At 39.5% G+C, this 23,503-nt stretch overlaps 1 protein-coding gene across 8 annotated transcripts in view; it reads right to left on the reverse strand.

The window, feature by feature from the left end:
- Positions 1–23,087, reverse strand: part of ephb3b (eph receptor B3b) — a 55,212-nt gene extending 32,125 nt beyond the window's left edge. For 5 of the 8 annotated variants that reach the window (XM_087783536.1, XM_087783534.1, XM_087783535.1 and 2 more), the window contains exon 1: positions 22,529–23,085. In XM_087783536.1, coding sequence (XP_087639662.1) covers positions 22,529–22,592 — 64 coding nt within the window. In that variant the 5' untranslated portion in view covers positions 22,593–23,085. Of the gene's footprint in view, positions 1–22,528 lie in introns of all 8 variants that reach the window. The other 3 variants (XM_087783531.1, XM_087783530.1, XM_087783537.1) reach the window with 2 other exon arrangements.
- Between the last annotated feature and the right edge of the window lie 416 nt (positions 23,088–23,503).

A 23,503-nucleotide genomic window follows, 5' to 3' on the forward strand; every position in this document is an offset into this window, starting at 1 on the left:
GTGTGCAGCTGTGAGTCCTAAAAAACACATGCGTCAGCATGTTTGAATGAGCGCCCGTGTTTATTTGTTCAAAACTGGCTCTTTTTTTTTTTCGACGAGTGAGTGTGAGGCATTCATGTGTTTGACTCATTCATGGATATGGGGAGCTTTGAAAAGTGTGAACTTGGAAGTCCTAGAAATAATTTTTATTACCTTGGCCCCGAAGAGCAAATAAAAATAAGAACTCGCTGCACCGTCGTGCAACAGAATCGCACAAAATGTCAGCCTAGAAATGTTTCCACTCTTAATTGTTTAATTAGACTCGAAAATGTTTGGTTGTTGGGTGGCTCCGGCTCCAGGAAAAACACCAGAATATTACAAAAAGGTGGTCTTAGTCTAAATGCAGAACAGAACATTTGTTTCTTCGCTTGCAAGATCGGCTCGACCGAGATGATTCCTTGCTACTTTCGGTCAAAACGTAACCATTTTTGGCACTCCATGGGTGGATTTATACATTGATTTTATTTGTATTTATTTAATTATTATTCAGTATTATTGTTATTGTTATGTATTCTATATATTCTTATTTGAATCTCATAATTGTATGTATATATTAGTGGGAAAAAAAGTCACAAGAAATCAGGTTATATTTATATAATTATATAAAAACTGTGAACCTTACAACTCTGAATATTCTGGAAATGAGGTCCAGAACAAGAAAAAAATGCTTTTAACCAGAAAAATAAATATAGAAAGACATTGTGGGGGCAAAAAAAACACCATCAAATGATAAGAAACCATGTTTGATTTTGTGTTTTTGAAACAGGGACCACATGCAAGCGAGGATAAAAACGTTATTACTACTCAAAACTAGCAGGAAAAATAATCCACGTGCACCAAAATGGAAGATTATAGTCCCAAAAGGCAGAACACTGCCACAGACTTAAGGCTTGACGGCTCACCATAAAGAGCACATTTCTGTAAATGTTTATTCACTGGTTTTCTCATTAAAACACACCGTAATGCTCTGCGATGTCTACAATTACTGATAAATATGTTTCCGTTTCCATATAGCCTGGCGATTCAGACGCAAACTAAACAGAACAATATTCAAAAGTGTATACATTCAAATCAAGTTTAAGTTGGTCTGACAGAATACAGCCACTGAAATTAACCACCACCGGTGGTTTGCATTCTTTCGTGATTAGATTCCCACTAAATTGGAAACTAAAATAACTTTTTTTCTCAAACTGTGACTTCAGTGGAAACTCGTTTTTTAAACTCGCTGTGTTTTTCAGTCACACATTTTAGCCTTTCAGAGGAAAAAAAAAAAGCGATACAAAACCAAACAAAAAAGCCAAATAGTCTTTTATCCTCTCCCAGGCATTCACAGCTGTCTTTTTTGTCCTAAAAGTTGAGTGAATGGCAAGTGAAAATAGCTTCACCGCTCTAAAGACAGCATTGCACATCCACCTGGACACATCCGAGGGGGTCTCTTTTATTTTACTGGTACTGTATTAAAGAAGGTCTTTGGGCATCTAGTAGATGTTATTCATGGTACAAACAAAACTGGCCTTTGAAGGCGTTCGTGACAAAAAAAAGTTGTTTTTTAATTCTTTGAGATAAGAGAGTAACATACGTTATCTATATCTTTTATGTTCACTAGAAAGATATTCATTCTTCCAAGAGATAAAAAAAAAACAGCCATAGACATAACAATATGTCCATCAGATTAACTGAGTGGCATGTTTTTTTGGAAACTACTGAAGCTATCTTTGAACCCCCAACCTTTCTCTGCCGGGCTTCACATCCCATCCTGTACGAGTTGTTTTTACAGACGCTCTTTACTGTGCGATGGAAAGTTCAATCCCTAAGAAAAATACTTCTCATCAGAGTCATCACTGGGGAGTTTGTCGGCGGCGCTAACGCTCGGACTTACTGTTTGTTGCTCACATCCTGTAACAAGTACAACAAGTACAAAAAAATGAAATTACAGATGTTCTACACAATGAAGTCAACAAAAGATCTAAATGGGATTTAGACTAAGATGTGTATTTTAGGACAATTAAAGGCTTCGCTTTATCGCTTACATCTGTCTTCGGTGAAACAAGTTCCTCATTTGCAAACAATTACAGCGAGTGAATCAGGTCCGCCTGACCACATCCAGGGCACGGGACCAGATTCTCGAACGGCTGTTTACATCACCCAACACGGAAAGTCCTGCCTGAAAAAAAACGAAGCCTCACTTTCTGTAAAAAAAAAAAAACGTCACTTTCCCTTTTTCCCCATAATTCCCTTCGCACCTTCAGACACGACTTCAAACAACCGGCTGGGATTCAGCGCGGCAGCCGAGTCGTTGATCAGATTTCTGCCTCGTGGCGTGTGTGCGTCTGCTCGAGCCGCCTTGATGGCTCCGTGTGATTACCCGATAAATGACTCAGCCGACTGCGACTCAGAAATGCAAACAAGCGAGCGAGGAGCAGGTCCGGCGTCACCTCAGGAATCTGAATATGGAAATGTCTGGCGCTCTATAGGCATTTCGTGAGCTCGTTTATTAGTCGAGAGAGAGAGAGATTGTGCCGGTGATTGACTTTGCGTGACTGTGCGAAAAAAAAAAAAGCTACAGCTGTTGATTTCATTCTGGTTCACCTCACAGCACCGCGGGGGGCGGAAGGGGAACGGGGAGCGGGTGCCTAGGGGGGTGCAATACCTGGAATACAATTCATATATAAACTGCAGTGTTGCTAACCTCAGCATGCTCAGAGTGATTCACTAGAACGCCATGGTGATAAAATGCAATGCATCAGCATCCAACGTTACTGTAATAACAACGAAAACTGACGAGAAACAGATGTTAGGGATTGACTTTGATGACTAATATGGTTTCCACTACCATGGAAATGGTCAAAGTCTAAATAGCGCATTAAGAGAAACGATTAAGGATGATTCAATATCGTTCACAAAATAAAAGCCAACGTATTTTCCCACTTAAATACGTTTTTGAATCTGTCTTTTTTTGTTTTATTTTGCAGTTAAACTAGGCTATTATAAGTCGTCATGGTCTGATGAAGCTTCATGAAGCAGTGTCATTTATTTCCACTAGAGTCCACTAGATGGCGGTCCATGCACTATTTTCAATTGTTTTGTAAAGATGTTCTACTGAAACAAAACATCATTTTTAAAATAATGGCGCCACCTCCTGCCCTCTAAACAACATGACACTGTTTCATGAAGCTTCATCAACCCATCGCTCATCATAAGATTAGCCTAAAAGCTAAACATCCCTTGATTATTCATCGCGATTGTACGACTCTATGCGCATGAGTTCTCTAGTGTCTGTAACATACACGCACACTTCAAGAGTGTCGACACTGATGTCTTTGTGCGACGGTGAAACCCGCCTCTTGACTTCCACGGCAGCCGCAATTTGTCTCCCTGATACTGTGTACACTCAGAGAAGGCACTATCGTATAATTGCACGAGTGTGTATTCGTGTGTCTGTCTGTCTGCGAGCAGATCTTCACCTGGCGCCTCGTTCTCTCCGGGGGATTTGTGGTATTAGCAGTGCGGGCCAAAATTGTGACAGAAGGGGTGTCAGTACTTGCTAACCAGTTCTGTATCCTATTTAGCACTTCTCTTATGCCAGAGGCAGTTTTTGGCAGCTCACATCTGTCCATACATTAACGTTTCAATCAACCTGCTCCCTTTTATTTGGAGAAAATAAAAAGAAAAAAAGAGATGCGTCTGTCAGCGGAAAATCAGCTTAGATTATGAATCACTGAATTAAAATGAGGCATTACTAATACTAATACGTAGCCTTTTGTTTTTGTATTTACAAGACATAACTTGCCACGGTATTAAGAACACAGCTTTAATGCCTGAGACTAGACGAGGAAGCACAAAAGATCGAGATAAACATTCAGCGAGAATTCGTGTCAGATTCGCATAGAACTCTCCGTATTTTCACCATCTTTTTTTAACAGATAAATATAAGGTAATGAAAACTATACAAAAGAAGACATTCCAAAATAGTTTATGAAAAGATACTGCAAGGATAAACTCGTATGCAAATATTTATATATTTCGTAATATTTCATAGGACTGGATATTGATCTAAAAATGTTCGATACCGGTACTGATACCAATACATCAAGTTCAAAACTGAACAATATCATTTTTTAAAGATCAAAAGAGTAACACATAATTTTGAGTTTATTTTTCTGGAGAAGTACATTTTCACTAGAAGGTGTTATCTTAAAAAACTTTAACTCTAAAAAGTAGTATATTGATCTGAAGTTGCTCATCTATGTCATTTATTCACACATTTTCAAGTTTTTATCACAACTGGGTATCAAAACAAGTACCGAACGATGAAGCATTTTTCGATACTACTGAAGCATTTCGGTTGGTGACAAAAAAAAGAACCAAAGTTTGATAGGCAGCCCTACATTTTTCTCACACAATAATGTCAAATATATGTTTCTTTGCTATTAGAAATATTAGTCATGGATTTGGGATTTAAAATGTTTGACTCATGATGTAAAAAGCTAGTGTTACTGGGTGGTGAATCATTTGATGCAGCTAGCTAAATTAGAAGTTAGCAAATATACCGAGTATCAAGAATAATGAGCTAAAAATAGTTTTATATCTAAAAAGAATGGTCATAAAGTATGATCCGTGTTACATTTATAAAAGAAATAATTCAAATTTGGTTTGAAATTAGTAATTTTAAGGTACAACATCAACTTCTGGCCACACAATATCTAAAACTGCGTCATTTATCTAAGCTTCGAAGTAAACAATAGCTTGTGCTGGTTACCGATTATTTCGATCTGGGTTTTCAGACGTGTTTCCATGGGATTCTTCTCTCACACGCTTCTGTATTCCTACCTAAAGTGGAACCATTTTATTCTTTCTCGTTGCTTTACAGCAGCTCAGGGAGCCATCTTCTTCTGCTGTCCTCTCTACGTCTATTTATGCTTTCTCTCCTTTATCCTCTCGGCTTGTGTCTCCATCTGTTGAACAACTTCTTTGCCAGCAAGTGCATGAATTTGTAACGACTCCATAGCTACAGAAGGAGATTCCAGAGCACAATATAAGAAAATGCGATGGCAGCGCCGCGTCCTTGGGGAAGGCGTATGCCTGCTCGTGTGCGCTCATTGATGTTGTGTGTACTTGCTTCACCTGTGGGAATGAATGAGCATGTGCCCGCGTTGGTTGAAGCTGGTGATTATCTGTCTCCGACACATACACACACACACACACACACACACACACACACACACACACACACACACACACACACACACACACACACACACACAAATAGACACACGGTCGTTCAATGGGAGGTTGGCTATTGTGCTGCCTGTGCAGTCGAATTGTTTGTGCGCAGTTACCTCACGGCTTTAATAGCAGGTTTTTCGGAGTGTTTTGTGTGTCAGCAGTGGCTGACTCAACAAACAGGACTCGCAGTCACATGGGAACACAAACCCAAACCGTACGCTGGCATAATGCTACAGCACACACATTATAACCAACATAATGTTTAAACAACGGCCACACAAACACATACAAATACAGAATGAGACATGTTATTAAGAGTCTACCCCCCCCCCCACCCCAAACACACACACACAACACAGACACACACACATGCACACCCTGTTGTTCAATGGGGGGTGTTGCCTGGAAAGAGCTCGAACTGGGCATTGAATGAAAGCTGTGGCTTTTCAATGGCCGAGGACAAGAGAACGGCTTTTCAGTTTCAGTGGTCACCGAGTGTCTCTCCCCGGCCGTTTTTTTCTTCTTTCCCTCTCACAAAACACATCCCTTCTCCCCTCTTCCCTCCTATTATTAATAACAAATAAACATCCCGTCTCATATCAGCAAAAGGATAATTGCACATTGCTATGTGCTTGTTAGTACACAATGGGGGTGAAATACCATCTTTCATGTTCATGTTTATAAGGGTAATAATTACGTAGTAACTTACAACCTCTGATGTTTCCCGGCTTGTTTTGGATAATGTCTTTTGGAAAAGATATTATAAAAAAATGTAAAATTAAATTACAAGACACAGTCATACACGTGTAAGGTCCTTCATTTTTTAGCCTAATTTTCTTCATATCGTCAACCTTTTGTCCTAAAAAGCAACATACAGTTAGCATGTGGAGCCTCCAGATTCATGTAATCTGACAAACTTATGAAGTATTAACAATATTAGTGACAATTTCGGTTTTACTGTTGTATTTTGACACTAGCTTCTGGTATCTATATAGTTCATCTATCAGGATCCAGCCAGAATTATCCAGGGCAGTCGCTGTACGTTGGTAGTAATGGATTTGGTTTATTTGGCATTTATTTTGTTATCAACTTCCTTTTTAAAAAAAAAATGTTCTTCAATAATGCAACTTGGATTGTTGTGGCCTTTTCTAATGGAATATTTAACAGGGTTAGCTCTCTTCTCGGTTCAGCGTTGTCACACGGGATGGGACCGTAATAAATCATGTTAAATGTAATTAAAGATGGCTACTTCCTGTTACACCCGGAACAGCTGCTTGCATGGGGTAAAGCCCCGATGTGGTCTGCATTTTACGAATACCAGTGGCTTCCAATTACTCTAGAACTTTTTTACAAAATACATACGTTTCTAGAACCAAAAAATCCTGAGTGGTGCTTTAATTCTTCTCTGCTTCTCATTGGAAGAAATATCCAGACAGAATAAACAAAAACAGAGCTAAAGTCGTAGCTTGGGACCAGCCAGTTCACTCCAGACTGATTTACAAGCGGCTACCTTTGCAATCCTCCGAGGAGACTGCTGATGAATTATGAAGATGTTGCAGGGTAATTACAGGGTCAATTATCACCATAAATCAGGAAAGCTTGACATATCCCGCTTTCTTGGATGGCAACGAGGAAGATACAGCCGGTTGTTTTGGAAGTCAGAAGATGTGTTTTCAAGATATAAGGGTCGAGCAAACCCTCGTAGGCTTTTCCACTCATTAAGATGGCACAGGGCCTTGTTAGATATACCTGCTCGGTCGCTCATTGGCCCTCGCAGGTCAGAGGAGCGAGAACAAAAGAGAGGTTAAGGCAGTTAAAATAAGGAATGTAACCTGCCGGGTCTGGCTGACAAACTTTTTTAAAAGAACACACCCTGTTTTCCAGACATCTATAAAAGCATAGATGCGAGCACAACAATATGACATGGATGATCCCAATGCACCTGACGGCTTTCATGTTGATCAAAAACACTCATTGTGCTTATTGTTCCTTTTCATTTCCATGATCAAATGACCCCTGACACAAATGACTAAAAAATACCTAGTAATAAACCATTATCTATGTATATTTTGGAAAGATGAATCAAAAATAATACACAATAACTTAATTTTGTGACGGCATTATTATTTTATTCTGTTAATAAGATTTTAAAAGATGCGCTTTTGATTTGAAATGAAAATATTTTTCAAAACATTTAACAGCTGGAATCAATACCACAGAGTATCGTTGCAGGATATAGAGTCTAACAGAGTATAAGGCGAACAGTTGTCAAAACAGAAGGTGTAATTATGCCCGGAAGTGTAATTCTATTACCATCGTATCTTTTGAACTGATGCCAAAAAGGCAAGTTAAGAAGCAAGTTCAACATGAGAAAAGACTTCAATGGCTTTCAAGCTCCGAACTAAACAGGCCGGTCCGATTTATTTTTATCTGAGAAAGAATGTATTTGTTTCACTGAAGAAGATGCTCGCAGGTAACTGCGGTGGAACAACTTCAAACGGTATGTTCCAAAGCTCATTATCATTTATCGCCACTTTTTTTTGTTGTTTTTTTTGTCCACGGTCACAAATGTCGGGAGAGATTAATGATGTTTTGGGGAAGGAGACTATCACGTACTATCTCTTGCCTCCCTTTTCACACTCTCAACCCCTTCCAGCGAGATCTTGTCGGACCCTCGTTCTTAATCGCCATCGAGTTAATTAATCTCACACTTGGCCGCTGTAATAACTTGACTTGTTAGACCTCCTCTGTGCAAATGGACTGCAGCTCTTTAGCGGCTAAAAGCATTGCTAATGAAACAGCCAAGAGAGAAACACACACAATTATAGACAGAGAGGCTGTATCTATACACACTGAGGCGGGAACAGCCATTAAAAAAAAGCTCACAACATGGCGACGTCAATGCTAATATATGCTCAGATATATATTTCATTAGCATGTTAGCGCCTCTGCAAAACTAGATTCAGTGCAGATTGCCTTTTATAAAAATCCAACAGATTTAATATCTTATTAAACGACTCGTACAGCGGGAGCTGGCAGGCGACACTTGGAAGTTTGATCCGTCCCTTATCCAAGGCTAGATCTGGTCAATCTCATGGTCAGGGACCGTCGCGGTCCCAAACCGCATTAGTTATTAATGTATTTAACCTATGGTGAAGCCACTCGATGGATCGTCGCAGACACGGAATCTGGGCTCTGGGCAATTAAAAGAAAATTGACTGATGGACGGACACACGTCCAAGGACCGCTCAGGTCCATATGGCGAGGGACTTCCAGAGGCCCAGCTTCAATTACATAAAGACCTCTGTGCATTGGCATGACACATGGTGGGTCCCGCGCTGCCACGCCAGGGACCGGAGGAAATAAATCATCAGACAGTTAAGACACGTTAACTGTATATCTTCTTGAGCTTTTAAAGTACTTTTGTACAAATGCATAACTACCTGATGAACAAGAGGTAGAACATTCCTCGATCGCCAGCTTTTCATTCAATGTTCAGGATTGTTCAGAAGTGATTTTTCGATCTTCAAGAAATGGAAGTTCTTTATCAGATTTATTGACTACTGCTGTGTGAAAACGCATGTCAGGGATACGACAGTGACGGATGTGTCAGGATCAAGACTGAATGAAGCCTTGAACCGACATTTTGAGTGGAATATACTGAACGTTAAAATTGAATATGAAGACTGACTCTCTCGTTTCCCCGTCTTTCCTGCGGCACCTGTGGGCAGAATCCAGCTGACTCGAGCTAATGTATTATTCACCTCTCATTGATGTGTAACTACAGCTGGCAGTTTGGGCAGAGAGCGCCATGTCACCGACTCCCCCCGCCCCCTCCACCACCACCACAGCACCAGCATACTTGGACATATGCTCATGGCCACAGGATACCCACTGATTTATTTACTAACATCGAGGGTGCGCCGTGTTCTGCATGCGCACAGGTTCCCAATGGGGTCACTCCAGATTCTAAGGTGTATTGGCCAAAGTACTGAGAGTTTGCATATCAAGGATAAGCGAGTGTTGTATGGTAATCCATTGGAGGCAATCATTAACATTTCCAGCACACCCGAAAAATGCCCCCTATTTTGATCCTCATAACAGAGCTGGTTAAAAAATAACACTCGTACTGTTTATGCCTAATCTTTCCCATTAGCACACCACTGGTCACCGATCTGTCGGCTCCGTCTCTAAGCAATAAATAATAAATAAGGAGCGTCACTGAAAAGAACACTAGTTCCATTTATACGTGTACCTTCAAAGAAAAGACCTGATGGTGGTCTTTAGTGAGCTAGGTGGAGTTTGGCACTCCGACGACCGCGGGGCTGGTGGATTGACCTGATTAGTCACTGGCCCTGACCCTGAGCCAGTCAAAGTAAGTCGAAAAGAAATGAATCCCCGGGGCTGTTGGCCAGTAAATCTGTGGCCCGGTGTTTATGAGATTCAAACTCCACGACACAAGGCCGGCCGCCACGGATGGAGCGAACGACCATGACTTCATCGTCAAAGGGAAAAGAGAAAAAAAAAAAAAAAAGGCTTTCGGGTAGAGTGTTTGTTGGTCGCTGCACTAATTATGGGACTGGAATTATAACAATGATGTCATGGGACAGACATAGAGCTGCCGGCCGTTGGTGGCACATGTTCTCGGTGAAAAACATCCTCACTGCGAAAAAAATAGAGTCACTAGGTGCTATTTCTTGGATGTTCTACCGAGGTTTATAAAACCCCGCGAGGTTCGTAACTTAAAAGTAAATGGCTAGAGGAGCAATTGCTTCAACAGAGTCGGATTGAAATAGATTTTTTTTATAATTTTTTTATAAAACCCTTATTATCCCACATGGAGCTTTTTTTTACGCAGCGCCGCAGAAACACAACACCGACTATCGTGGGGATTGCGTAAGATCAAGGTCGAGAGGGTTTTAGGATTTTCGGTGGCTCTTCGCATGGCCCCGTCTAAGGGTCAGCTGCCTAGGTTGAAACTTTATGGATTATGCGGAAGCGTAGCCATTAGCGACGGGATAATTAGGAGGATCCTCGGTCCCGGTTGAAGCTGCGATTCATAAATAATCAAGTGCGGGGGCAGTGCGGTCGTTTAATTAACGGAGTGTGGAGGAAAAAAAAAAATAGGGTTGAATCCCGATAGGCGGAAAAAAACTCAATCTGGTTACGGCATATCTGCGTAGTTCTGAGTGGCATTGATTGATGGCAGCCCAAATTGAATCTCCAATCATCACCACAGCTTTTTCGGGTCCCAGCACCCCCGGAGGATTTAGCGAGGCCAAAAGTGACACAGGAGGTAATGCCTTTGTATATCCTTTTGAACATTTTAAATCCCTGCCACCTTTATCCCTTGTTCACTTGACCACCCCCATCTGGACGGGAGTTATCTGACCCCTTTGCCTTTTCTCTAATTTGCACTTACGGGTTCCTGCTGCTTGTTTTTAACGCCTAAGGTGGTTTGTTTAAGAAGACATGGGCTTTGTACTGCGTCGAGGGTCTGCTACTGTCTCTTTGAAGCATCAAAGCGTTATTATTATTTCAACAATGCATTTCAAAATGTTGAAGGTTGTACTTTGTGGTTCCATTGCCTTCCTTATTTTACACGTTTAGTTATTTTGTTGTTGAGGAAATATCCCCTTTAAACTATTTATTTGAAACTTTTATTTTAATTTAGTGTGTTTTTGTTTAATGTCTGCCCGTTTGTTTAGAAAAAGAAAAAATATACAAATAAGCTGATGTTGTTTCCGGTAAACAATGGTAAAGAGAATTGACACTTATGATTGAGACATAGTGTACGGACTAAAACATTAGAAAATATATTTAAAATTAAACATCAACATGCTTTATTACATTGCAACATTTATAGATTTATATATTTGTAGACTGTGAAACTGTTCATCATTATGATATTTTATTGAGTGGACTATTCTCGTGCTCTTCCAACTCATATAAAAACTTTAGAGTAAAAAAGAGCACGAGTGGCCAAAGTATTGTTTCCCCAGATAACCTCTAGCAGTATTCGAATAGCGTGCGAAAATCTCAGTGTGGAATGCAAATTGTTTCTGCATGTCAACCTTTAAACAGGTTAGAGTTTTTTTTTCCAGGGCGGTGGAATGCACATAAATAACATTTGCTTTTAACTGGGTTTTCTGTCTTAACACAATAGCGGGAGTCAGCTACACAATAAAACCCTTATCAAGTGGCTGAGGGCAACAAAGCTCTCTCCGAGGAGTAAATAGCAACAGTGTTCACCGTCACTCTTTTCAGATAGGATGCAAAATAGTACCGCAATTAGATTGGAGCGAAGCGCTGATAAGCTCGGGTTGTCTGAGTGAGAGGGGTCGTATTGATGTGGCGTATTGAGTTGTTGACATTGAAAGCAAATGCTTGGAAGGTCCCTGATATGATGGGTAATAGCTGACAAGAGGGGAAGACACAGGAATGTAAACAGAATCTAAAAGGAGGCTTTGTCTGAGGAAGAATTTTTCGGTCTGCCTTTACTTCTAACCCTTTTGGTGAGCCGGAGCGCCGACATGTCTGGCCAGGGGGGTAATTAAAGCCTTTACCTGGTTAAGTTAATGTTGTAGTATGAGTGAGAAAGGTTGCGCTAGTGTACCTACACATATATAAGAAATGGGTTTAAAAACGGTGAGCCGAATGGACAAAGAAGACGGAACGTTCTGACATCTTATGAATGTAATGGGAGTTATTGTGAGTCACCCGGAGCTGAGGACGTCAAATCGTGTCCATGTCAAAAAATGTAGTGACGAAAATCAAAAGCGAATAATTAAAACCTGCTGGAGTCAACTGTATCCTCTTGTGCTCAGTCACTGCCGGAGGTTTATATATATCTATATATATATATATATAGTTGTTTTGTTTTTTCCTTCGGCCGCTAGATGGCAGCGGTCATCCTGTCCTCCGCAGCTAAATGAACACGATGACTGTGCACAAGAGGATACAGGCGACTTCAGCAGATTTTAAAGATAAAGTTTGGACATATTTTGGACCAGTCAAGTACTTGACAATACTACAAATATATGCTTGTTTCTACATTATTGCAATATATTGCATCTCTGCCCCCTGTATTGCAATACATATACTGTAGTATAGCCAGATTATCGCAAATCGCACCCATATGCAGTAGAAGCAGTAATTTGAGGATTATTTTCGCTTCAAAAGGATTTGAATCCGAGCATCAGCTGTTCACACACAGGGGGAAACAGTAGCTACAACAGATTCTCGTTAATTACGTTCAAGAGTCTTTGTTTTGTTTCCATCCGTGCATTCGGGAGACGGGGGAGCGAGAGGAGAGCCAGGGATCAAGGTTTTTTTTCGGTGGCAGATGTCCAAGTCAGGAGATTACAAATTTCTCCGCTCGGTCGAATCTCACCATCTCAGAAGTCACCGCTGCTTTCTTCCTCACACTTCTTGATCACGCTCATCTGCCTCCTACCTGTGCCCCACGGTTCTTTTTCCCCCGACCTTGAAAAACCCCTACTGTCCGGATGAATCCACATAAGGTCACGTTCTACTATCAGATGATTCATTTAGAAGACAATTCTAAGATGTTTTGACATCAAATATTTCCCACAAATAACGACTTCACATCGCTTAAAAAACACCTTTAACCTGCGGTGGTGATACATGATGCGATCCACGAGGCTCATGATCTCACACACTCATTGCTAATCGCTGTTTTCCATCTGACTTCGCCTCAGCGGGTGGAGGAAGCCGAGCACGGTGAGATTTTTGGACTCGTCATTCCTAACACTCATCTGGCCAAAACACCAGAAATGGGATCAATGGAATCGCCCCGGTAAAAAAAAGCGAACGCATTTTGGCGCCCATCCACCGTACCCCCGGCTTCCTCTCGCCGCCCCGCGATGTTTTTTCGCGCTCACACTCCGGCGTAACAAAAGGTAAACGAAAGGTCAGATTTCATGTAGCGGGGCCGGAAGAGTTCTTGATCTTTTTTTAATCATTCCGCCGGGTTTTTATTCAGCGAACGAGCACCGCTGCACTTCATCAAACCCATATTTCTAGCGTAGAGGATGAAATAAATGATCGTCCTTTGAACTGTCTGGATGTTTCAAAACCACCCTTTGCTCCATGACGAGCCCCCCCCCTTACTTCTCTGCTGGAACCAGGGGGTAAAAAGGCTGATCGATGGGGTCTGACAGCGACGAAATGAATGGATCCAGCTGATTGATTCATTAGATGCCAGTGGAGGAGGATACAGACCCTTATGGAGACTGTAGATGCAAGTTTGGTTTCATCACCGATGTGTATTTGGCTGAGGACGGTGTCGTCACACACGTGCCAGTATTCATGTGTGTGTGTGAGACGTCAGAAGTCGAGGCGATTTCCTATGGGGTGTGAGAGTTGAGGGGGGAGGTCGGGGGAGGTCGGGGGAGCTGTTTATAGCCTGACTTGGCACAGAGGGAGGGGGTCAGACTACATTGTGCATCGCTTTCTTCCGATGAACCGCAATTAGTCTTCACGGTGCTCACGTCCAATCCTTGTTAGCGTCTCGGCTACCTCACTAACACTGAATGATCAGTGTGAACTAGGATGGACGGATTTGTGCTCACGAAAAACTAATTTATTTTAGAAATACATGTTTAAGGATCATCTATCATTTTTTTGGGTGGTATATTTGAAACTTGTGGAAACCACTTTTGTAAATAAAGGGAGAAAAATGTATATTTGTTACAGAAGGTGCTGATAATCATTTGAATTTTCATAGTTTATATATGTTTTTAAATCTCGTCTTAAAAACACTTTTATTCCTTCGGCTTTTAACACAGCGTGAGACTCGGAAGCTGATCTTACTGCCTTTTAATTTTACTTGTTTTTACTTTTATTTGGTGTTGTATTATCTTTTTTGTACTGTGCTTATTTGAGTGATGTTTTTTATGTTCTTGTACAGCACTTTGTATTAACTCCTGTCGTTTTAAAATGCTTTATAAATAAAGTTAAGTTGAGTATGTGTACTTTTTTTAAATTAATTTATTAATTTAATGTGTTTATTTATGTTTAAACGCAATCTGTTCCTGTTTTTTCTATTTTGTTTGTTATATTCTGAAACAAAACAGGAGTGGTTTTGATTTTTTTCCGATTTTACTTGTGTTTGTATTATATTATTTATATTTATATGTATTATATCTCTGCAATAAACCAATTAAAAAATTGTTTTAATAAATAACCACGTTTTTAAAAAATTAAACAGCAAAATCAATATTTATTGAAAAAATAAAAGCAGATCCTTAAAAGCAACAAAACAGCTTATACATCTGCCAAGGATCTAATTGGCAGATGACTTTATAACTACCTTACTATCAAAACAATAAAACTCCCCTGATTTAAAAATAGTGTTGGCACCTGGATATGTTTTCTTGTTTGCTATTCAATCTTCAAAACCAGAAGTACATGTACTAACTATCGCGGTCACAGCAAACGAGTTCTAACAATAATAATAGTGAACCATAATAACTCTAGATTGAAATACTCGTTCCAATCATTTTAACCACATTTCTCGGCGTCAACCTCCGCGGGTGTGTTTTACGACCCCTTCCCTCCATTGTTTTCACACATGGACAGGTGTTGGGACCATCTGAGCAGTAAAACCCCAATAGTTCACCCTCCATTTGCTCGATTGCCTCGCAAAGTCATCCCCGTAATATCGGTTGATTTTCTCTCCTCGTCCTAAACATCGCCGTCGGGAGTCACATGTTGCAACCGGAGATTACAATCGTGGGGTTCTTGAAAAATATTCAGCAGAAAGTGGTCGCGCGTTCGGTTGAGAGGATTCCCAGCTGAACGAGGAGCCGACGCGGAAGACGAGAAGTATTTCAGAGGTGGGGCGCTCCTTCTCCCGGCCGTTTGAAGTGCTGATGAAGAGCAGGTGGTGAGTGTTTTCGACACCGAAAAAGTTTGAAGAGGAGCGAACATGGGGTGCGATAGAAACCCTCGACACAACACTCCAAGCGTAAACAGAGACACGGGAAAAACATGTTGGACTTCTTCTTCTTCTTCTTCTTCTTCTTCTACGATCTTTAAAGCAGGTGATTCCGCAGCAAATACCGACCCCCTCAGACATATTCATCCGACAAACTATCAAAGCTCCTTTTAATGCTCCTTCAGCAGAATTTGTTACAAGCGTCTGTGGCTTGTAAAGAAGTCGAGGGAGGAGGCCCTGAGGTGGACCTCCGAAAAAAACTCCACCCTTCCAACATCCGTTCTTCGACTGTCCAAGACATCACCAAGGCCTGCCAAGTTAAAGAGCGAGGTAATGGCCATCACATGTCCATAAATGCTTGTTTTCCTCGTTTCCCAAATGCTGAATTTTCGAAAATTAAAAAGCCGGAAAATCACAGGATTTTCACGGGTGTCTAGGGTAAGATTCAAGGCTAACCTATCACGCTAAGATTTCTTCTTCTATTTTTTTTGTTTTTGAATGCCCCCCATGACCTCGCGATAAGGGTCACAGGAAGTGGGTTGTGAGTGGGTGGAAATCACAGCAGGTCCTAACTTGCATATAATCTGGACATTTCCACACATGGTCATTTCAGCTGCACTTCACATCTGGTGCAGACAGGATCTATAAAACGCCAACTCTGATGGCCATTACTTCTTTTTTTTTCGTCCGACGTTTCATCAGTGTTTTTTGAAAAAAAAAACACAAAAGAAAAAACAGTGACGTCTTGGAGTTAATGATTAAAGTATCAGATCTGGGTTATGGGAGAGTAAAGGGGTGTATAGAACGAACTTTGTAAACTGACATTTGATGTACTTTTAAAATTATTTTTATTTTTTCTTATTCAACTTTTTTATTCTTCTGTTTCTATTTGTATTAAAGGTTTTCAGTGACATGGACATTAAAATTATATATATATATGCATATATATGTACTTTATTTACTTATAGGTAAGTATAAGTAGAATAATAATAAAGTATTATAAGTATAATATGTAAGTAACATTCATATATATTTTATTTTTTTAAGAAAAAAAATATATATACTGTATATATATATATATATATATATATAGTATATCTTATTATTGGCATAAAAATTGTTTTTATTAACAGCCGTATCATACATAGTGTATATATATATATATATATACACTATGTATGATACTGCTGCTAATAAAAATTTTTTTATATATATATATATTATGTACTAGCTAGTTTATGAGCTAGTATATATAAAATATACTAGCTCATAAACTAGTTTAGTAATAGTACGAGATGATGAATGGTTTCAGAAAAAGTAGTAAACAGTATATGTAGTATTTAATAAAGTATGTGTATGTAAGTGCATATATATATAAGTTATATATGTATATATACTTGCTTATAGTATAATATGAACAGAGTTGAGTGTTTATTTCAATATAAGCAATTAAGAAGTTTTTAAAAGAACGATGACAAACACTACACAAAGAAAGGGCTTCAGTCGGGGCCAATGGGGGAACGGTAGGTCGACGCGGGTGGGGGGGTACGGGGTGCTTCATGACACACACACACACACACACATATACACACACCCTAGCGCGCCGTTAACCTCTGACACACACCCGTCAAATGTACCACCCATCTCGCTCGCCCTCTCCCTACTTCCCCTATTGTGAGTGTGTGAGTGTGTTAGAGAGTGTGTGTGTGTCGGGCCACAGACAGCAGCAACAGCGGGGAGTCCGGGGCGCTGCGCACACACACACACACACACACTCACACACACATGCCCTCTCTTGCTAGCTGTCGACACCGGGTGTCAAAGACCTGCCATACCATAAAGCCCGTCGGTCAGATGACAGGGTGGGCCTGCACGGACAAATGGCATATAAAAAAAAACAACTTCAAACCAACTGTGTGAAGTGAAATACTGTCTTGAGAAAAAAGTTGGCGTCAAAATTTGTGTTACTTTTTCTTCCTACTCTGTTTGAATTTAATAAACTGATTTAAAATTAATAAATAAGATGGTATGTATGAGGATATATATATATACTTGGGTAAATACATATATTTCAATAATGATATATAATAAATATGAATAAAAGAGTTTTAAAATAAAAACAAATGAATATACATTTACATTTCCGGCACCAAAAAATATATTTTTTAAATAAAATAACGCCCGTAACAATACTCAAGGGTCAACTGAACTCAACACATGCTCTCAAATGACCCCGATTACAACCTGGACACCATCTTGAATAATTACGTGTCATCACAATATGAGATAAACAAAGATCAGGCTCAGACCAATCGCTATTTTATCGTTAATCCCCGAAAACCAATCCCTCCCGTCCTGGTGCAGGCGAAGGGACTCGGGCGGGCCAGACATATCTGACGCTGATCCTACATGTGAAATTCCACTTGGTTGAATCCATCCACGCCGCCATTTGAGTTATGAAGCATCACTGTGTTCACATGAGTCCACTGTACACCCCCCCTCCAGCCAACACCACCACGACAGGCTCACCCGCATCTGTACTGCCTGTAAAGGCCCGGCTTCGGTTCTGGCCCCGGATCCCTCGGACGACGACACAGATCCCCGCTGCCCAACCCTTGTCGTCCAGATCGCCGTTTCTACTCTAGAGACTTATCTGAACTTAAGACAGTCGGCATCTGTTCAATATGGCTGATGTCGAGCTCATGACTCGCACAGACACTCTTCTCTCTGAGAACTTTATTGGCAACACAGGTTTTTTTTTCTGGACCTTTTATGATCTATTTATACTTCTAGGTAAGTAAGTAAGTAAGTAATATTTATTTATATAGTGCTTTTCGAGACCAGGGTCACAAAGCGCTTAGACAATCAAAACAATACTCAAAAAAGTACATACTTTAAAGATCAAGATAATAGGTGCTATAATAGCAACGATAAAGTTTGTGTTAAAAAAAAAGGTTATAGGTTGTAACCATTATGCAAACATTATCGCTTTATTACACATAGTTTATATGATATGAGATGCCTTTGCACTATTTTAAACTTATATAATTTACTTTTTGTTATTTAATTAATTATTTTTTATATTAGTATTATTGCACCGCATTGATTTAATGTATCAGTCTTGACAAAATCTTTAATAATGTAATTGTATTACTGTGTTTTTAACATATTATATTATTAGGTGGAATAACATTTGATTTCCTTTGTAATATTCAGCGCAAATTAATTTCAATCATTGTTGTAAAGTTGATTAAATGTGTTATATTTTAGCTTTATTACTTTGTTTTATTGACACCATAAATATCTGGACCTTTGTATTCATTCATTTTAATTGTTTAATTCATAATTATCTTTCTCCTCCTGCCACTTAAATCGAGGTCATTTAACTTTAGTTTTACTTTATTTATTTTTCAGGAAAATAAAACATGTTTCTACGCGACTATAAGGATTTATAAGTAGCGGGTCGAAAAGATATTTAACCGATTTGAACCTAAAACCTTACTGAAACCCATATATTTTAAATATATATTATTATGTATTTTAAAATAAATACTGCTTTAAATTCAAGCTTCATACACTTCCCATCCTTTCTTGATTTAAAGTCTTACTTTTTATTATTATAACCATTATTATTGTTAACATTACAAGTAGTATTATATAATTACCTATGACAATAATGTAATAAAGGGTGAATTATTATGTATTTTTAAATAGTTTACTGACTTATCACATTCACATATAAGTTTACTTTGATAGTAATACTTGTTTTAGAATCCTATAGATTTCTTCATTTATTTGACTCGCGTATTGCTCTAATTAGTGATCGCTCCCTGATAGGAACCTTATTACCCGGGCATCATTATTGCTGATAAAGTAGTTATAGCCATCGCAGTATTGATGCTCTGAGTGTTAATATAGATCTCCCAATACTGCTTCCACAATTATTCTATCATGTGTCGCTATTAAAAAGGAGTCGAAGTCAGCCTTCAACCCTCTAATTGATTCGGGGCGCACTGATAAATATCCTTATGAATTGGTAATTGGCTCCAGCCCCGAGGACAGAAAGAGAGGGAGAGAGAGAGAGAGAGAGAAAGAGAGAGAGAGAGACTCTCCAGTCTTTCACGTCAGATCCATGCGGTTAGCAAACCATGATTCATACGATCAATAACACACTTTGTCAAGTGTTGGAGGATCATAACAGTTTGTATTTGGATAGATAGATATATGGATGATAGATGGATGGATAGATGGATAGATAGATAGATAGATAGATAGATAGATAGATAGATAGATAGATAGATAGATAGATAGATAGATAGATAGATAGATAGATAGATAGATAGATAGATAGATAGATGGATAGATGGATAGATAGATAGATAGATAGATAGATAGATAGATAGATAGATAGATAGATAGATAGATAGATAGATAGATAGATAGATGAGACAGCTTCACATCACAAAGATCCATTAGCGAAACAATTAAGTCCCATTCACTTTTTATTTTGCTAATTCAACACTCCACATTTACACTCAGCCTTTCAACAAGCACCCCCCGCCACCACCACCACCACCACTCCCTCATCCCTCCTTCAATGAAGCACTAATAGATCCCCTTTGTGACTTAAATTGAGGAGCCAGACTACTTTTTGTGAAGTAATTTGTTTTCGTTTGCTAAGCAGGAGAGAGCGGTTATATACATTTAAGTCCCACTGTGGCACGACCACACAGATGGATGGCCGGGTCAGGAGGAGGAAAAAAATAAACGTGGTGGCGACTTACAAAATGGCCGCTTTATTAATGTGAATTCATATTTAGTTATTGCTTTTATAGTGAATTGTTTAGAGATTTATTTTTTTAATGCCAATGTTTGGTGCATTTTTGATACAGACAGGTACATTTCCCCTATTATATATTTATTTATTTATTTTTTAATTCACTATATCCCTCCTAACCATGACTACAAGTTGAAGTAAAAAAAAAAAGAAAAATAAAGATGGTGACGAGGATACTTCAGTCCCAGAAAAGGCGACCGTGAGAGAGAATAAATCAACCAGGAGTCTTGAAAAAAATGTGCCAAGTGCAGAGAACAGGGCTCCCGTGGAGGTGTGATCTCACCCATGTAAACACTGATAAACATGTGCGCTTCAAAGCGCCACGACGCGCAATCGCACCACAAATTATAGACAATAAAAAGAAGCGGAGTGTGACGCGTTAAAAAAAAGAGAAAGAAAAAAGAGCCCATTTGTCACGGCCTGGTCGAGAAAACACGCACTTCAGAGACGCAATTAAATGTAATTGACAAACGGATAAAATCACTTTGTCATGTTTTTTTTTTGCGACACCAACTGCAGAAATGTAACTTGATATCTAATTTGTTTTGGGTATTTTTTAACTTTAAACACGCAAAAAAGTTTCAAAGTTTACGGTACTTTATTCTGTTTTTTTTTCTAGTTTTGACTAACTTTTTTGAAAAGTTTGCAGTTGTTAATTTTTTTCTCTTAAGTGGACAAAAATGTTTGCATGTAAGTGTTCCCTAAGAATGATTATTTTAAGTCAATAAAAATGCAATAGTGACGCGTAAATACGGCCTTGAATGCGACACTACTCTCTTAAAACGTGTACATCCAGTTGTAAAAAGGACAAAGTGAATAAATCATATATATTTAAGTTTGTTTTTATATTTATATGACTTTAAAACAACTGTAATAACGTTTTTAAAACTGCTTATATGGTCGATATTACGCACGACATGAATTCACGTCCTTGTATAGGGGCCAAAAACAATTGATCTCTAATAGATCAGGATGGTCAAGAACACTTTTTTGAAAGTATGAGTTGAAACTTTTTCAACTGGTTAATAATTCCCCGGGCTGTCTGACCCCGACGACGCCGAAAAAGTCGAAGGACCGTCCGGAGCCACGTCCCCCCCTCCCGAGCAGGCCCGCTCCTTTTTCTCCCCCCAAACTTTCAAACATAAATCACTCCAGAGTGGCCGGTTCAAATCCGCTCATCATTTCAAATCTAAAGCTACACACTCAAAAACTCAAATAAACGCCTCTATTCATTTTATATATTTTTTAATCAATTTTATGACTTGAAAAACAACACGAACCCCTTCTTTTTTTTGTTGTGAGCATGTGTTTAAGGTCAGAGGGTCCCATATGGGACACGGTGACCTTCTGGGGGTCACTTGAGAATGGGTCGGGGGTCCACAGCAAAATAACGGGCTATAGTTTCAAAAATAATTCAGCACAGCTCTCCTCAGAACTTCACTGCAAGTTTGAAACTCATTGCATGGAACGACGACATCAGTCTTCAAGGATCATAAAATCTACAGATTCTTTATTTATTTTTTCACGTTTCTTGTTGACATGCATATATATATATTATATAATATATAATTTAAGCTTAATTCCACGTCAATACAGTAAGGTAATTCATTATTTATTTATTTATTTTAAAGTGGACTGGTCTCAGTGGACCACGGGTTAAATTCCCCGCTTTTTACCCATATTCTGATTTTAATTATGAGTATTATCATCATAATTTACGTATTATTATTACTATTATTATAACAGAGGCTAACAAGACAAGTTGACATTTTCGGGGTGAGACCATATCACAGGAAGAAAGAGGTAGCGACACATGAATCCACTTTAGAACTTTGGCTAAAACTATTTTTAAAGTGCAAAACTTAAAATAAAATACGGATTTTTAAACTAACATGTGCTTGTTAGTTACCACTGTGGCATGTTAAGCGCGTTTTTTGGATTATTTTTTGTGCTCAATGTTGTATAATTAAAACATGTTTTTGCAAATATATATAAAGTTTAAATAGTTGGTGTGTTTTCATCTATGGTACAAATGCTTTTTTTTTTAAGTAAGACACTGGGACTTTTTAACTAATGATCCACAAGTCAAAAGGCCATGCAGTCACGACGCCCTAAAATACACGCAGTTGACCCGGCAGGGTGGCTGGTGACTCCCTGGTGAGTTACAGTCTTTTTGGCTAATTTCCTTAAAAAACAATGAAGAAGAAAAGATCCTCGCGACAGAATAAAGGGGTGAATCCACAACCCTGCATTCAAATGTATGAGATCGAATTAAGCCGCACCACAATTGCGCACTGACACACACACACACACACACACACACACACTGACTGGCCGCGCTTGCGTGGACAAGACACCGACTTTTCCTTTTTTAAGATTTAAAATTCTGGCGAGTGAAAGTGGGCGATGATGTGACTTCTAAAAAGGAGTTTTTTTGACTGCTTGAGTCGGGGTGGGTTTCTTACCTTCCACAGCGCACACCGCCGGCAGCAAGAAGCCGCATAAAAGCAGAAAGTAATCCATTGTCATAAATCGGTCAGGTAGGACATGTAAACAGACCCACGGAAGGGAAAACAATCCACGGTGACCCGACACTCCTCCACACACACACCCAGTCCCGTCCTGGTCCAAGTCCCAGCTGTGTTGTTATGCCTCCCGGATCAGAGTTACCCCCATTCAGCAAAAGCGTAAAGGGGGACTGGCGGCGAACAAGAGCCCCCTTCTCCCAAAAAATGTCCCTGTCGAGTCCCACCAGAAAACAGGTAGTCCACTCAGCATTCGGAGGATATTTCCAGCTTCAAAGAGGAATTAATAAAAAAAAAGAGTTTCTTCTTCAGCGCGTCTGGATCATGTTGAAAGTCCAGCGTCCAGTTGGTTATTCCTTTATATAAGCCGCACCAGCAGCAGCAGCAGCAGCAGCGGCAGCGTTTGGATGTTTATTCCCTGAGCGAAGTGGTCCGGGTGGGTTATTTTGCGGTGGTGCTGATCGTCTGCTCTCGCTCGGCTTCTGCAATGTAATGAAGCAAACGGATGTGAAGGAATAAGGAAAGAGAGGGAGAGAGACATGAGGGAGAGAGAGAGAAGGGGTGTGTGTGGTGTGTGTGGGGGGGCGAGAAGAGGAGGGGTTAAGACTTGGTCGTCGCTGCTGCGCTCAATACCACGGACGTGTTTCCACGTCCCACATGTATCAATAAAAGGAAAATAATAAAAATTAAATAAAAAAAAACTACAAAAAAAGCATCACATTTATAATAATAATCCCAACATAAGGACATGATACAAATGTTTGATTTGTGATGTTATTCAAAATTCAAACTTCAATACAAATCGATGACTGACTTTAAAAATTATATCATCAGACGTGAAGTTTTGCGACGTTACTTATGCTTAAAAATGTAGTTTTGAATCCTTTGTCTTGTGGAAACTGTGGTGTCTGTCAC

Source organism: Callionymus lyra, chromosome 2 (genome assembly GCF_982586985.1).
Source record: "Callionymus lyra chromosome 2, fCalLyr1.hap1.1, whole genome shotgun sequence".
NCBI lineage: Eukaryota > Metazoa > Chordata > Actinopteri > Syngnathiformes > Callionymidae > Callionymus > Callionymus lyra.